The 17,559-nt window shown below is 43.2% G+C and overlaps 2 protein-coding genes across 9 annotated transcripts in view; one reads left to right on the top strand and one right to left on the bottom strand.

The window, feature by feature from the left end:
- Positions 1-12,407, bottom strand: part of Kmt2e (lysine methyltransferase 2E (inactive)) — a 90,150-nt gene extending 77,743 nt beyond the window's left edge. For all 3 annotated transcript variants that reach the window (XM_090332942.1, XM_090332944.1, XM_090332943.1), the window contains exon 1: positions 11,925-12,407. The gene's annotated coding sequence lies outside the window, so the exon portion shown is untranslated. The remainder of the gene's footprint in view (positions 1-11,924) is intronic.
- A 365-nt stretch (positions 12,408-12,772) lies between these two features.
- LOC150063261 (uncharacterized) overlaps positions 12,773-17,559 on the top strand; it is a 128,271-nt gene continuing 123,484 nt past the window's right edge. For 4 of the 6 annotated variants that reach the window (XR_016535515.1, XR_016535514.1, XM_090332951.1 and 1 more), the window contains exons 1-2: positions 12,773-13,030; positions 14,307-14,412. Coding sequence is in view for 4 of the 6 variants with exons in the window: in XM_090332951.1 (XP_090189077.1) it covers positions 12,919-13,030; positions 14,307-14,412 (218 nt within the window). In the remaining 2 variants the exon portion in view is untranslated. The other 2 variants (XM_090332952.1, XM_090332950.1) reach the window with 2 other exon arrangements.

Here is a 17,559-nt window from a genome sequence, read left to right as displayed (position 1 = left end):
AATATTTTTATTTTTTGTTGTGTAAGACGTTCATTGCTTCACTGTATCATTCTAATACAATTCTAACCAACTGTTACTATTAAATTCAGTATCAAGTAGCAATGCTTTAACTTCTGCATTCAGCCACTTATTAATAGTTCCTTAATCTCTTTATGAGATCCTGAAATCCTATCTGATAAGATTAAATATTTTAAAGAACCAGTGGCAACCCTCATATTTCCTAGTGTAAATCAAACCATTTCTTATAGTCAGGTAACTTTCCTAAATTAACCATTATTTTGGTAAACTTTATAATATCAGTTTGGCATATCTTTAGTTCAACAGAGATGTGAATCAAAGTAAAAAGTATGAGAAACAACTTTTTTCACAATAACACACAAATACAAAGAGTGGGGCATAATGTAAACTATAGACTTTGGTTGACAATACTGATGTGTCAATGTTAGTTAACAAATGCACTGCACACCGATGAAAGGTGTTGATGGTAGAAGAGGCTAGGTCTGTCTCTATTGGACAAACTAGTGTCAGAATCTAAAATGACACCTCTGGACTCCCAAAATACTAAATAAAAAAGTAAAGTTACAAAAGATAGTAGGGATTTATTTTTATTTATTTATTTTTTGCCAGTTGTGGGGCTTGAACTCAGGGTCTGAGCATTGTCCTTGGACTTTTCTCGAGGCTATAGAGCTCTACCACTTGAGCCATTGCACCACTGCCAGCTTTTTTCTATGTATGTGGTACCGAGGAATCGAACCCGGGTCTTCATGCATGCTAAGCAAGCACTCTACCACTAGGCCAAACTCCCAGCCCCAGTAGGGATTTATTCTTTACTATTCTGTGTATGATTTTACACACACAGAATGTATAGTCTAGAACTTGATATCACATTTAACAGGGAAAATAATTTTTAAAAATCTAATGATTGTGGGGCACCAGTAGCTCATACTGGGGAAGAAAATCTGTAAGATTCTTATCTCCAATAAATTGAAAAAAAAAAAAAAGCTGGAAATAGAACTGTGGCTAAAGTGGCAGAATACTAATCTTGAGCAAAGCTCAGGGACAGTGCCCAGGCTCTGCATTCAAGCCCCAGGACTGTTTGAAAAAAATTCAACACTGTATTTGTAATTTAAAATATTATCATGCTAAAATGTATTCTTTGGGTATATTTTCTCTGAATGAAATTCTGGAGTTCCACCTCTCAATAAGACATGAATAATGTATTATCTACTGGTTTTGATTTTAGTTTATTTCAAAGTAACTCACTTAAACACTTGAGTAATTTGCCTGCAGACATCCCTCTGGATTAATTTTCCAAAAATGTCTGGCTATTTTGTCCATGCCCAACTTGATAATTTTATAGCAATTTATTTGCCTTTATTCAATTTTCCAAAACACTTGACTTAGTTTTCAGTTAAACAACTTTCTCTTTACACCCCCTTATACTGATTTGTGTAATATTTAATAAAATAATAATCTCAAAACAATGAAATTAGCTAATCTTGGAAGAAGTATAAAACACTTATGAACATTCAACTCAACTGATAGAAGTATCACAGAGTAGTTTATATTTATCCAATTTGCTTGAATATTATTATTATTACTTTTTTGCCAGTCCTGGGGCTTGAACTCAGGACCTAGGCACAGTCCTTGGGTTTTCTCAAGGCTACAGTTCTACCACTTAAGCCACAGCACCATTTCTGGCTTCTGTCTATGTATGTGGTACCGAGGAATAGAACCTGGATCTTCATGCATGCTAGGCAAGCACTCTACCACTAGGCTAAATTCCCAGCCCCTTGAATATTATTTTTTTTAAATAGTTTTAAAACGAGTATTCATCTTGCAACTTCATTCAATGAAGGTTAAGGAAATTTTTTGCACTGTCTACTTAAAACTACAGGCAAAACAAATTACAAATAGTGATTACTTCAGCATATGAGACCTTAGAGAACCTTTTCTTTTAGAAACAAGTAATGAAACAGCTACAGAACTAGAGAGAGACAGAGAGAGGGGGAGAGGGATAGAGGGAGAGAGGGAGGGAGGGAGAGTTCTACTTCTGGCTTTTTTTGGGGGGGGGGTGTTAATTGGAAACACTGGTCTCAAGGACTTTCCTGCTGGGGCTGACTTTTAACCTGACCCTTACTTTAGCATGAACCATTGGAGGGTGGCTACTATGAATTTTATATATACAACTTTACTGAATTCTTAACCAACTCTATGAGATAGACTCCAATGTCATTTCCATTTTGCAAAGAAAGAAGTGAAGCACAACAGTACAACCTGGTTAGAGTGTAATCAAACCATCATTATAGTTCTAGAATCTCTTCTGTCTTGTGCTACATTGCCTCTAAAGCAGCACTGGGATGTTTTGGGTTTTTTTTCCTGGCTGCTGTTTTTGTTTGAAGTGTTGGGGACCAAGCTCAGAGCCTTGCACACTCCAGACAAGTGCTCTTCCACTGAATTATATCCCTAGTCCTTGGGGTTTTGAGATACAGTGCTGCTATGTATATATCTCAGGTTGACCTTAAACTTGTGAGCTTCCTTTCTCTGACTCCCTCATGCTTTCTTATAAGTATGTACCATTAACTACAGCAAGTACTGTTTAAGAACTGCATATTACTTAGCTTGGTACTAGTAGCACACACCTATAACCCTATTCAGGAAGCTGAGATCTGATGGAGCTTGCCTTAAGGCCCCGTCTAGGCAGAAGAGTTCATTAGCTCCATCTACAAAATAATCAGCAAAAACTGGACTTGAGAGGTGTGGTTCAAGTGGTAGAGCACCAGCTAAGCCAGTAAGCACAATACTGAATTCAAATCTCAATGTATGTATACATACATCATACATACATACACACACACATACTTATACATACATATATATGTTTACATATGTTACTTTTACAATCTTAAAAGTTGGAGGGGTAATTAATTAAGCATGTCCCATTACGTTATTCTCCAAATGAAAAATTTCAGTATCTCTCCCACTAAGTACATATTCTTTTATCCTGGCATTCAAAGCTTACCACACTTGATTCCAATATGTATTGCTACAATTTCAATCCAAGATCCCTATCTAAGTAACACACAAGTTCTGAAAAACAACTTAAGGGTCGGATGTATAAAAACAATGAACCACTGTGTCACATGGTACCGCATAAAGATCAATATTCCCTTATTCAGCAAATCCAATAATGGTCAGCATTCTAAAGTGAAATATCTAGCATCATTTCCTGGAAAAGACAAAAAAGACTAAATATCAGGGTGGGGTGGAGGGAGGGAAATGGGGACCAAGACATGAGAAAGGGTATCAATGTTTGTGAAGTAATGCACCTTCTATCTGGTGAATATAATGTAACCCTTCTATTAATTACAATAAAAAATATATGAAAAAAGACTAAATATCAAAGCCAAGATACCCCAGCACCCTTTCCCCCAGCCATTTATAGGCTTGAATACAATGCCTGGGCACTTGAGCTCCTTTTGCTCAAGGCTAGCATTCTACCACTTTAAGCCACACCCCGGGGCCAGGTTTTCTCATGGTTAACTGGAGTTAACTTAAGAGTCTTGGCCAGGAGTTTGGGCTAGTGGCAGTGTGCTTGCTTGCCTATTATTCACGAAAACCCAGGTTCGATTCCTCTTCACCACATAGAAAAAGGTGGAAGTGGTGCTGTGGCTCACTAGCCTTGAGCAAAAAAAAAAAAAAGCTCAAGGACAGTGCCCAGTACCTGAGTTCAAGCACCAGGACTGGCAAAAAAGAAAAAAAATGGGGAACAGAAATGGTCACTTTAATAAGCACTCCATGTGGTCAATGAGAAGTATTTAACTAAAAGACCTTACATATCAATTCTGTCTAGTTTCTCTCTCTCTCTCTCTCTCTCTCTCTCTCTCTCTCTCTGTGTGTGTGTGTGTGTGTGTGTATGTCCATTTTACATACACAGATAGATCCATTTCATTTCATATACACAGGTCAATAGATTTAGAGAGAATAATAATATAAATACGATAAAAATGTTACAAATTGATCTGGATAAACAGTATATGGGAGCTAGTACTACTCAATTTTTCAGTAACTTTAACACTACTTTAAATAAAGTTAGAGTAAAATCCTTACCTTTATATTCACCAAATGCATGTTTGCATTTTTAGCAAAAAAAAAAAAATTAAAGGGGGGGTGGGGAAGGGAAACAGGAACAAAAACATGAGAAGGGCACCAAATACATGTTTGCATTTTTAGCAAAAAAATTTTAAAGGAGTGGTGGGGGGGAGGGAAATGTGGACAAAAACATGAGAAGGGGTATCAATGTGTGAGAAATAATGGACCTGCCGAATCTAACTGTAACCCCTCTATACATTATCCCAACAATAAAAAAAACTTTTTTAAAAAATCATCAATCTGATATACTAATTATTTTTGTAAACTCTCCCAAGTACCTCAGAACTTGTTAGAGAACCATTGTTTTTAGGTAAATAATAGGTGTTTTCTGCTTCTGACCATACAAGGAAACTCTGGTGCACACACCACAAATATCTTTCCCACTTTCATCTCCTAGCTAGCTAGTAAAGGGATTAAGATAGAGAATAGGGAGCTCTTTATTACCTTGCTAATTTCTGTGAGAACCACCTGCATTTTCTTCAGAGATTTTTCTGTAGCTTTTTAACAATCTTTTATTTAAGCTAATTGTCTGTTCCCCACAGCCAAACAAAGCATAAAAGACCTTTGAAAGGTGTAAATAAACTATGAACTCTCTCTCAAGATAGCCTTATTCTCCATATGTCTTTGGGCCAGTAGCTATTCAGATTCATCTTTATCTGGTCTTCTATAATACTGTTTTTTTGTGGAGGAATAACAATTTAAAGCTATGTCAATCCAAGTAACTACTTAGAAGTTTCACTTAAAGAAGCAAAAAATAATTCCAAATTAAAGTTATTTTATGGATGAGCAGGACTACATATTTGACCAAGCTCAGACCATCAATTTAGGGCTACTTGAGCACAGACTGAAACATTTAAATTAGTCACATTAAGATTTTGGGCCAGGTACTGGTGGCTCATGCTTGTAATCCTAGCTACTCAAGAAACTGAGACTTGAGGATCAGGGTTCAAAACTAGTCAAAGCAGGGAGATTCTTATCTCCAATTAGCCACCAGAAAACCTGAAGTAGCAATGTGGCTCAAAGTGGTAGAACACTAGTCATGAGCAAAAGAGCTTAAGGACAGTGCCTAGGCCCCCAGGGAGTTTAAACCCCATGGCGCGGGGGGGGGGGGGGGGGGGGGGGGGGGATTCTTCTACTATGTAATCATTAAGAAGAATAAGTAGGAGCTTGACCTAGTGGTACACATACACAGAAAAAGCCAGAAGTGATACTGTTACTCAAATGGTAAAGTACCAGACCAGTCCCTGAGTCCAAGCCCCAGGACTGGCAAAAAGAAAAAGAATAAAGTAGAGCAAACTGGACATTGATGAACATGAACTAGACAACTTATGGGTGAAGATGAGAGGGAGGAAATGGGAGAGAATGAGGGAATAAGACATTATATGAAAGGAAATGTATTCATTACGTGACTTGTAACTGTAACCCCTCTGTATATCACCACTAAAACAACAATAAAGTAAATTTTTAAAAATAATAAAGTAGAAAGAAGCATTAATATGAGGGGGAAAAGATTTTCTTCTGCCAGACACCAGAGGCTCACCTATAATCCTAGCTATTTAAGAAGCTTGAGATCTGAGGATCGCAGTTCGAAGCCAGCCTGAGCAGTAAAGAAAAGTCCATGGGACTCTTATTTCCAATGAACTATCTAAAACACTGAAAGAGCTCTGGCTTAAGTAGTAGAGCACTAATCTTGAGTATAAAAGATCAAGGACTAGCACCTAAGCCCTGAGTTTAAGTCACACACATACATAGACACAAATAAAAACTAATACAGTCTATGAAGAAAACAGCTTGGAACCAGGAGCTTGACCTAGTGGAAATGTGCTCGCCTAGCATGCACAAAGGCCTGGGTTCTGTTCCTCAGTACCACACACTGAAAAAAAGCCAAAACTAGTGCTGTGGATCAAGTGGTAGAGCTCTAGTCTTGAGAAAGCCCAGCTCAGGCCCTGATTGCAAGCCCCAGGACTGGCAAAAAAAAAAAAAAAAGGAAGAAAAAAAAAAAACAGGCATTAAAATAATGTATCTTTGTCATATCCATTTTTCCTTAACTGTGAAGCCTTTGAACCACCAAAGCAATATTTTCCTAATAATGTTCCAAGGGGTAAGCAATACCTGCTTCTCACTGTTCTGTTATAAATCACTGACATTAGGCTTGACTTTGTTCTTAAACACTAAAAAAATGAAAAAGTTTAGTATTTAAACTAACATAAAAACTTATCAGGATAAAAGCATGGTTATTAAATAGAAATTATGTTTTTAAAATGTTACCCTAGCTTCCTGAAGTGGAGATCTGATTATCAGTTTACAACCAGTCAGAGCAGACAAATCTGAGAGACTCTTATCTCCAATTAGTATGTAAAGAGTAAAAACTGGGAGAATATCAACCACTAGTAAAAAAAAAAAAAAGAAAAAAGAAAGAAAAGAGCATGAGAAGGTCCCAAGTTCAAGTCCTGCTAAAAATACAAATCAAAGCTTTATCCGATAGTTATAGCTCAAGTTTCTGTCACAGGCTTTAATGCTGAAAACCAAGTTGGCAAAGATACACATGTGATTACTCAATATTATCTTTCTCAATGATAAATTTCAGAAGCGAAAGTGTTTCTTCCTTTGGATTAACTCTAAAGCAATCTAGGAGTTGGTAGGTAGGTAATTATCTTCCTTCTCTAATTGTAATAAATGCAAAAAAGCTACACAAATGCAGTACTGGGAATTGAACTCAAGGCTTCATTCTTGCTAGACAGGTGTTTTACCATTAGAGCCCTATCTCCAGTTCCTTTTTATCTTGATTGCACTTTATAAAAATACTTTATGATGTTTTTGATAATTGTCCAGTATTTTTAGTTTGTTTTTGAGAAGTCTTACTATGTAGACCAGAGTAACTTCAATTTGCCAACCTTCCCAGTGTTGGGATTATAGGTGACCAAAACATAGTTTAAAACCAATGTAACCAATTATAAGGAAACTGTAGACTTAGGCCAGGAGTGTGGCCTATGGGTAGAGTGCTTGCCTAGCAAGCAGGAAGCCCCGGATTTGATTCCCGGGTGCCACATACACGTAACAAAAAGCCAGTAGTAGTAGTTCTGTGGCTCAATTGGTAGATTGCTAGCCTTGAGAAAGCTCAAGGACAATAACAGGCACCAACTTCAAGCCCCCAGAACCTGCAGGGGGAAAAAAAAAAAAAAAGGGAAAAGGAAACTGTAGACTACTATACCCCAAGCAATTCTGAAAGCTCTTTTAAAGTTGTTGTTGTTTTATACATTTTTAACACTAGGGTAGTACATGTGTATGATCCAGTAGTGACTTTCAAGAAAGCAAATCTCTTCAAACTTATGTAATATACCTGTAAAAATAAAACTACTACCAAGCACTAATGGCTCAAGCCTTGTAATTTTAGCTACTCCAGAAGCTAAGATTTGAAGATCGTGGTTTAAAGCCAGCCTGGGTAGGAAAGCATCTATGAGCCTCTTGGCTCCAATTAATCACTAAAAAGCTGGGAAGTGGAACTGTAACAAGCTAACAAGCAGTGCCCAGACCCTGAGTTTGAGTCCAATACTGGCACAATATAAAATAAACTACAGGTTTCAAAAAAGAAAAAAAAAGAAGAAACCTACATGCTTCTTTTAATGATTAACTAATGAAATGAGTATATAATTCTTGGAAATTATAATGCAGTTTAAGCAGCTATTTCTCTAAGACTTCTTAGTTATATATTAAAAAGAGGAATTTCTCCTTATTTATCAATTGGTTTTTCTTCCTACTTTCTAATTTTTAAATTTCAGAAGTACGAGGGCTCCGTATGAGAGAGAGAGAAAGAAAGAGAGAGAGAGAGAGAGAGAGAGAGAGAGAGGGAGGGAGGGAGGGAGGGAGGGAGGGAGGGAGGGAGGGAGGGAGGGAGAGAGAGAGAGAGAGAGAGAGAGAGAGAGAGAGAGAGAGAGAGAGAGAGAGAGAGAGAGAGAGAGAGAAGGGGAGGAGAATGCGCTAAGATTCTGTCCTGGAAGCTGTGAGAAAATCAGACAAGCTAAAATTGTAGGAGGACTACACAGTCATACACAGTTGTCACCACACAAGAGTCATACACAGCTGAAGGAAAAGGCAGACCTAATAAAGGTTTTAATCTTAAAGATCAAAGAGATCCATTTACACTGACAACAAAAGCTAAATATGATCAAAATAAAGTCTCTACAAGCAAAGTTTACTCTCAAATTATATCAAGGTTTTCTATAAATCCACTTAGATAAACAAGTAATTCCTCAAACTTAGCTGTGTTAAGAACAATGACCATTTGACCCGTGTTTCCCAAATGGACAAAATGTTTTAAAACTCCTCTGAAATAAAAAGTAAAAAAACCTTTTAGTACAGTTGCCTCCACAATCCTAACAACACATGTACAGTCAATTGGTTGTTTTTGTTTTTGTTTTTAATGTTAGGGGCCAGGAGTTTGGCCTAGTGGTAGAGTGCTTGCCTATATACACCAAGACCAGGGTTCGATTCTTCAGTGTACCACATACATAGAAAAAGCCAGAAGTGGTGCTGTGGCTCAAGTGGCAGAGCTCTAGCCTTAAGAAAGCCCAAGGATAGTGCCCAGGCCCTGAGTTCAAGCCCCAGGATTGGCAAAAAAAAAAAAAAAAAGGATAAGTATTGTACTTAATTATTTATAACATTCCTGATTTTTTTTTTTTTTTTTTGCCAGTCCTGGGGCTTGAACTCAGGGCCTGGGCACTGTCCCTGGCCACTTTTTGCTCAGGTCTAGCACTCTGCCACTTGAGCCACAGCACCATTTATGGCCTTTTCTGTGTATGTGGTACCAAGGAATTGAACCCAGGGCTAGCGCATGCTAGGCAAGCACTCTACCACTAGGCCACGCTCCCAGCCCCAACACTTGTTCTATTTACACAAATCAAAACATCAAGACAAACAACTAAGACAAAAACTAAAGCAATGAAGCAAGTCAGTATAAAGAAAGATAGCAGTCTGGAGACTTATTTCGAACTTGATACTGTCTATGTGAGTCTAATTACTTTGTGTCTAGACTTTAAGAAGGTCACTATCAAGAAAACTAGGGGTACAGTTTCCTACTATTGCTACATAAATATTAGAATACAATAATTTTATATACTGGATAGTAAGTTTCAAGTACCAACCTTCTGAACCATAAATATTAACCACTGAGCTAATAAAGTGCACAGTATTCTATATGGCAGTAACAGATCTAGAGCACAGAGCATCATACAAATAAGTACAGATCCAAAACCCTATCCAAATCCTCCTACTACCCACTAATATTTCATTACAGAGTAAATTATTTCAAAGATTCTAAGGAAGGCTGTGGGTTCAGTCTTCAAGGATGAAACTCGCTGCTATGCTTAAACAAAAAACAAAAAGCATTAGCCAGTTATTCCTATACATACTTATTTTGTAGAACAGAATCTTATCAACCTAGCTTAAATATTCACTATATGAAGTAAAACCTGCCCTAAAATGTTCAGAATAGAATAAGAGAATAATGAAAGGGTACATGGTCTCCAACCTTTATAAATACAACTGGATAGAAAGGCAGTAATCTTTCAGTTGCTCCACAATGGTCATTAAATGCCATTAATGGTCCGCTCATCTCTTACTGCTTAGTTTAGCCCCAAAAGAAGACCAGCCTCCAACTATGCAAATAAATTTCAATTATTCACACTTTCAAAAATACAATGATACCTGACACCATTTAATTTCTGGTCTCTGTATAAGATCCTGAAAATGACATAAAATGTATTCTAGACTCTATTATGGTAATGCTTTTATTTAAGGTCTATTAAAGTAAATTCTATAATCCCATAATAGGTAAATAGGCATGTTTAGGGGCAATGGTGGGAATCAGGAACTAAAGGCTTACTTTTACTTACATAATGATATACACTTATAAGACAAAATTTAAAGGCAGCAAAGTAGAGTATCGCTTTACTAAAAACACAACCAGTTGAAAATTTTTAAGGAAAGCGTTAAATACATGAGAAAACAAAGGTAAAATATAATAGTGGGAAAGAAAGAACAGCACCCAATGAAGTAACAGGTTTAGGCTTGTTCCTACAGTTCCCTAAATTTACTTTCTGAAATAGAATACAAAAACCAAATTGTCCCAAATGTGCTAAAAGTTGAACAAGAAATGTTTCACTCTAGACTAAAATATCCAATCCTACAATCATGTTACATTTGCACAAATTTACTCTCATATAAGATGGCTGAATTAACCACAACACAAATTGTGGAGTGGTACTTAATTTTTTTTTTAATCGTTTAAGAGCATCTATTCTGACCACTGAAATTTCCAAGGCTACCTGGGTGTTCTTATTTTTTTTTTCCAAAAGTGGCCTTGTTTTATTTGCCTCTCAGGAAAAACCAATAAAATTAATCAGCTAAAACACAACATTTTAATTTGCAATAAAATCTACACATTTTTGAAAATGGCTTGGGAAGGAAGGGGGGTGGGGGTCCAGTCCTTCCGTGTAAACATAATAAGCCTGTAATATGCTGCAGACAAACGCGCTGCAAGGGGTGTGGAGGACCCGAGCTGATTAGATTACCACAACATCAGCCTGGGGCCGCCATTTTTAGAATCTGTAAAGGACAAAAGAGGAAAATTACAGTTTTTACTCTCCATCTTAGAAATTAAAAGAAAAATGAGGCTCTTTTCCAATTAGGTACTGAGGTCTCCATCCTAGCATTGAACGCACCTCACTTAATTCTCTCCGAGGTCTCCAGCACTCCCAACACCTTACACGTTATTCACATCTCTAAAAGGTGAACAGAATGGGCAACTCCGGGATCTGCCCTGGGACTGAACTCCAGGGGTGTCTCTAGGACTTTCAAATGACAATCATTCTTCCGAGAGAACCCAGCGAGGGCCGACCTGGAGGGAACTAAGACCGGTGCGGGGAGACAGCCCTCCGACTGCTCTTCCTCCCCTCCCCCGTGGAGCACAGGGAACCGTTTGTTTCTCCTCTGTGTCTGCTGTCACCGCGCTGGTGCCAATCCCCAAGCCTTTGGTCAAAATAAGGTTGTTCTGAAATGAGCCATCTTGTGGGTTCTAAGGCTCCGGGCGCCGCGCAGGGCGGGCGGTAAGGCAAGCCGGGTGGGGGAGGAGACTGGGGAGGCTGGGCCGGGGCCGGGGCCCCGGGGTGACCACCTTAGGGGCGGGTTTTCCCCTCTCTCCCCGGGAGAGGATGAGGAGCGGTCTCGCTCGCCCACAAAGACGGATGCCCCAGGGCGCTCTTTGAAGCCCTCTTCGCCACGGCCGGACCACGCCGGACACTGGCGACCCAGACAGCCGGGAAGGAAGCTGGGGCCTACCCGTCGTTTCGGCTGCACCCGGACCAGACGCAGCCGCGGCGGCGGGGCTGGCGGCGCCCGGGACCCCGTGGGCCACCTCAGCGCTCCCGGGTCGCCCTCCGCACCCCGCCGGTCCGACCAGCGGCCCGGAGGGGAGGCCGCCCCTCCCTAACCCCCACTCCTCAGGGGGGTCAACTGCCGGTTCCCCCTTCCACTACCCCAAAACCCGCCATAATGCTCCCTGTCTAGGCACGGGCAGGAGAAAGGATCAATGCCGCTTCCACAAGCAACGTCCCGCCCCGGCGAGGAGCCCCCTCCCGCCCCCGTTCCCGAAGACCGAAGCTGAGGAACCCCCTCCCTGCCCCCCCACGAGCCCCCGACCCCCCAAAACGCGAGTCCCCCCCCCACACACACACCCTGCAAGCCCCGCAAGTCCCCCGGAGACGACAGGCACTGACCTGTGATGTTCACACACCAGACACCCGGACCCCGTAATCAGCTCGGCCCCCGAGGAGTGTCTGCACACCTCCGCGGTCAGGCGACCCCCCGACAGCAGCCACTGCGGACCGAGGACCGGGCTCCACACACCCCCTCCCCAAACAGCAGCGCGCAGCCTCTTCCGAAGGAGCCGAGGAGTAGGGGAGGGGGCAGCCGGGCAGTCGGCAGGAACGCAGAGGCGATGGCGAGGCTGCTCCGAGCGTCTATGCCCCCTCTGTGGCCGCTCCCGAACTCAGGCTCCGTCTCCGACTCGGCCCCCTGCGCCCGCTCAGTGTCACTGCTTCTCGCTCTGGGAAAATGGCGGCGACGGCGGCGGCGGCCGCGGCGGCGGCGGCGGCGGCCGCGGCGGCGGCGAGTGCACGGGGCCCGCCCGCCCCGCTCCGCAGGGGCAGGGGGGAGGGGACGAAGCCGGCCGCCGCCATTTTGCTTGTGGGCTGCCGCCCGCCGGCTCCCCTCTCCACTGAGGCGCGCAGATAACGCACCGGAGGCGGTGGAAGGCCCGAATCTCCGTCCTTTTTTTTTGTTTTTGTTTTTGTTTTTTCCCCCACAACACAAGCCACTCAACAAGTCACCGAAGGTTTGGGGGGGAAGGCTGGGGTCGGAAGTCTCGGCGTTCGGGGGCAAGGGGAGGAGGTTGGTTCTTTACCGGTCATCCCCGGTCTGGATAGAGGCGAGCTTGGGCATGGCCATTAGTAGGCGGACGGAGGTCAGCAGGGCCCGGGGACGACCGACCCTCCTTTCCCATAGCCCCCTTCAAGTGAGGCGTCCGTTCCCACCCTCGAGCAGCCTCCGTTCCGGCCGTCCCCGCCCCCGCCCCGTCCTAGGCTGGCCTCCGGCGCGGGGTGAGCCGGGCTGGGCTGTCACTCGACGCCCACTAGGAGCCGGGGGGAGGCTCCAGTGCGCAGGCTCCGGGCTCCGGATAAAAGCGGGACTGGTGCGCCCCGCGCCATCTCGATGGAGGACCGAGAAACGGAAGATGCCTGGGGGGAGCAGCAGCAGGACAAAAAAACAATAGTAATAGCCGCCACCGTCAGTCTCCGCCGCCTCCCTGTCACCGTGTATCGGGGTAAAAGCTGCCGTTGCCGTCGGGGCAGTTGCCGTCGCTGGCTGCTAGACTTGGCCCCGCTGAGGGACAATGCGGGGGAGGGGGACGGGGATTCCTTTATGTGGCTCCATGAGGGAAGGGGGGTGTCGAGAGCCGGCTAGTGCAGAGAGAAAAGGGAGAGGCAAGAGAATGAAACCAGCGTTCACCCCCCCCCCCCACGGCCAGAATGACACGGCAGTTGCGGCCCTTGTGTTGTTTGGTTGTTGGGGGGGGAGGGGGATGTTGTTCCCCGAAATGGCGGTTTCCGTCTTCTTGCCCCACCGCGACCCGGGGGCGCCGGGTAAGCCGAGTGGGGAGAGGCAGAGGCGGCGTCCGCAGCCAATCGGCGCCCGCTGCGTTCCGTGGGGCGCGTTGTGATTGGCTGGCGATGACCTCATGCTGCAGCAGCGGGTGGGGCCCTGGCGTCGGGGGAGGCAATTGCAAAGGCAGAGAGGGAGAAGTGACGAAGGTGATGGTTGCCGCCGCGGCCGGTCTGGAACCCATGCAGTGGTGAAGGAGATCGCAAAGGCTTCCTCCCTGACTATTTTCTCCTGTCCCTGCGCGAGGTGAGGGCCCCCGGCTCGGCCTCTGCGAGACTTTTTTTGGGGTGGGGAGCGCTGGCGCGGCCGAGGAGACACAATCTCCCCTGTGACTTTTTGTAACTGCGTCAGGGCAAGATGGCGCTGGGTCTCCTTGGGTTGCGGGGGGAGAGGCACGTCCACCGCCGCCGCAGCGCATGTGACTGGCCGCATTCCTGTGGGGTTTGGCTCCGACCCAGGCTGGGTCGGGGGAGGGGACGAGGCCGGGGCGGAGGAGACGGTGGTGCGGTCGGCGTTGGCGGCCCGTGGAGGAAGAGATGACTGTTTTGAAAGCGCTTCCCCTCCCCCGACGGCGGACCGGCCGCGCCTGGGGAGGAGGGGGGGAGGAAGTCCCCGGAGGGACGCTCCTTTTGGGGTGTGACGGCTGTGTGTGGAGGAGATTTGGCGCCCTGTTTTCTTATCTGCCCTTTCTCCTCGCGAAGGGCAGTTATGTAAGGCGGCAGGTCCCTCCTCGGGAAGTGGCAGTCGTTAAGTGTGAGACCCTGAGGGCCCCCCCCCCAGGCCTGGCGGGGGGCGGTGGGGGGGAAGAGGAGGGGGGTTGAAGAGGACCGACCAGCGTCTCCGAGTATCTTAGGAAAATACGGATTCCCAAAGCTCGGGAGCAAGTGCAAAGGTGTGACTAACACTCAAGGACACTTTTTTTTTTTTTAATTTCCTAGAAGAAACGAGCAGCCAAGATCTATGTCATCTGAACTTCAGGGCCCTCTTCAGACTTGCTATCCCTTTGATGCTTCTGCGCTTTCTTCCAGTACAGACAGACCCCTGGTCTGTACATCTTGTAAGAATGTGTAATCTTAGCAGAGATGGGGTGGGGTGGGGTGGGTGGGTGGGTGGGTGTTGCCTTGTTTTTGAAATAAGGACTTTTTAGTAATACAGAATAAAAACTCGCTAGCGTTTCAACCTGTATACGATTATAAGGTTTCCAACACTTGTGATCTATATTACCTTTCTGACACCCTAATGGATGTTTTGAAATAAAAGATGGAATTGTGGGCATTTGTGGTAAATATTCATTAAGGTTCCTTAAATATAAATGTTAAGGCCTACTACTTTTGTACTAATGTGAAAACTACTTTTAATAATTGTGAGGGGAGAGGGTTGTTGAAAAAGGGTCTCTGCAGCTATGGAGCTCAGACTGGCCATAGCCTCCCTAATGGTGGAATAACAGGCTTGAGCCTATTGACAAAACACAATTTGGTACTTGAAGGAACTCGTTACTAAGTGATTTTGCTTTCATTTGTGTAGCCTTCAGACCTAGTACTAGTTTTGCCGTGTTTCCCCCCCCCCCCCATGTTAAGTAACAATGTAAACTGAAAAGCTAGTTATTGTAAAGTTGTAAATACTTAGTACAGGACTTAACAACTTGGAGCATTTCCCCCTTGTTCACAACTACCAAGATAAGAATTTTATGTAAGACTCAGGAATCATCTGATTATTTTTTTTGGCCAGTCCTGGACTTCTTTTGCTCAAGGCTCACACTAGTACTCTACCACTTGAGCCACTGTGCCACTCCCTGCTTTTTGTGTTTATGTGGTGCTGAGGAATCTTGAACCCATGCAAGCTAGGCAAACATTTTACCAGTAAGCCATATTCCCAGCTGCGGTTACTTATTTTCTGTGTGTAGCACTCTTTCCTTAGTGCAGCTTTTCTTTCAGGACTAAAAAGCCAGTAGATTATAATTTTCAGAATTTCCACAGCTTCTTTGTGTCTTAAAAGGCTATTTTCTAATTAATTAGAAACATCATTAAGTTAGTGTTTTTATTAAACAACAAACTTTTCCTGGCTGCTGTTGCCAACTCTGAAATTTAAGAGTTCTATAGTTTTTCTTGACATTTTTATGGCATTTTAAAGACTGCTCAGGACTATGTTTGTCTTTTTTCATTATATAGTCTCCTTAGGCACTATCATTTTATGCCTGTTTTTCCATTTAACTGCCATCTTGCTTTAAGTGTCATATTAAGGTTTACAGTTGTGATGAAAGGGATGGGGTATTTTAACTTTCCTAAGTGGTAATTGTTATTGTTAAGGTTATGTTTTAATGTCCCAAATGTAAATGATCCTGAGTAAAAATTTGAGTGGAGTCTTTTTTTTATTTTGCCAGTCCTGGGGCTTAAACTCAGGGCCTGACCTGCCACTTCAGCCACAACTCCACTTCCAGCTTTTTTTATGTATGTGGTACCGAGGAATCAAACCTGGGTCCTGGTGCATGCTAGGCGAGCACTCTACCATTAGGCCAAACTTCCAGCCTTGAGTGGAGACTTTTAAGAGCTTGTTCATTTTGGGTTCTTGGGGAGGGGTGGGCAGGTTCTGTTTGTTCTAAGACAGAGTCTGTGATAATTCATGTGTACGTCTTTCTCTTGGATATTGTTACCCTTCCTTCTTTCCCCTAGTTTCCCCTCCTATCTCTGCACACAGTTCATTTTGCACATAGTGTATACTGAATACTATTATTGCATTTATTTGCCCTTCTTCCCTTTCTGTTCCCCTTTGCATCCCCTACCCAAAAAATAAAAGTCAAAAATGGGTGAGTCGCACATAAACAGCACCAACAAGAGAAATAACCTGTGTGTGTTTTTTGTCGGTTGTGCGGTTTGGACTCTGGACCTGGGCCCTGGGCTCTTCAGCTCAAGGCTATCACCCTACCTTTGAGCCAAGCACCATTTCCGGTTTTCTAGTGGTTAATTGGAGGTGAGAGTTTCACAGACTTTAGAGCCTGGGCTGGCTTTGAACCTCCATCCTCAGATCTCAGCCTCCTGAGTGACTAGGATTAAAGGTGTGAGCCACCGTGCCTAGCCATATTTTGTTTTGTTTTTGCCAGTCTTGGGGCTTGAGCTCAGGGCCTGGGCACTGTCCTTGGACTTTCTCAAGGCCAATGCTTTGCCATTGAGCCACAGCACCACTTCGAGCTTTTTCTATGTATATGGTACCAAGGAATTGGACCCAGGTCTTGTGCATGCTGGACAAGCACTCTACCACTAGACCAAACTCCCACCCCCTAGAATTTGTTTTGGTAAATAGTATTTTACATGTTTGGGGAGAATTATGCCTCTGGGATCTTCCCCTGCTAGTTTCCTCCTTTGGTCTGTTTGTGTGTGAATGCCTAGAGACCTGGCTTCCATATATGAAAGCAAACATGCACTGTTGGTCTCTGAGCTTGGCTTACTAACACTTGATTTGTTCCCTGCAAATAATATACCTACTCTTTTTAGTGGATAAGTAAAAGTCCATGATGTATATATATCACATTTTTTGGATCCATACATCTGGGCTGTTTATGTAACTTGGCAATGTTATAAACAGTAGTGCAGCAATGAACATGGATGTGGGAATGTTTTTACTCTGTCCTGACTTGTAAAATTCTGAGCAGATGCCCAAGAGTGGTATGGCTGTGTCATAGAGAATTTCTGTTTAGTTTTTTTCTTTTTGAGGAATCTCCAAACTGACTTTCCAGAATGGTTGTACTAGTTATCTTGTTTTTAAGCCAATTTTTGTTTTAGTTATGACCAACTCTTACTAAAAAGTAAAATAATGTCAGTTCTGCAAATGTGAAAACTCTCAAAACAGTGACTTCATTTCTAAAATGATTATTGAACACATTAAGAAACATGACTTTTAGCATTGTTAATCTGTCAATTTAGCAAAGTTATTATGACTTACTGGACACCTGAGTATTTATGTGCTACTTCAAAATTTACCATACTAGTAGAGATTATAAACCACCAGTTTTACATTTAAAGAAAAAAAATGAATCTCAACCAGGTACTGATAGCTCATTTGTATTCCTAGCAATTTTGGAGGTTCTGTTTAAAGCCAGCCTGAGCCAAAACCACTTTAAGACTCCATCTTCAAAAATAACCAGCTAAAGGCTGGAATAGAAGTATGATTTAAGTGCTATAGTGCCAACCCCCTGTA

This window comes from Megascapheus bottae, chromosome 5, assembly GCF_031878675.1.
Source record: "Megascapheus bottae isolate mThoBot1 chromosome 5, mThoBot2.hap1, whole genome shotgun sequence".
Lineage (NCBI taxonomy): Eukaryota > Metazoa > Chordata > Mammalia > Rodentia > Geomyidae > Megascapheus > Megascapheus bottae.
This window is presented reverse-complemented; position numbering and strand designations above follow the sequence as displayed.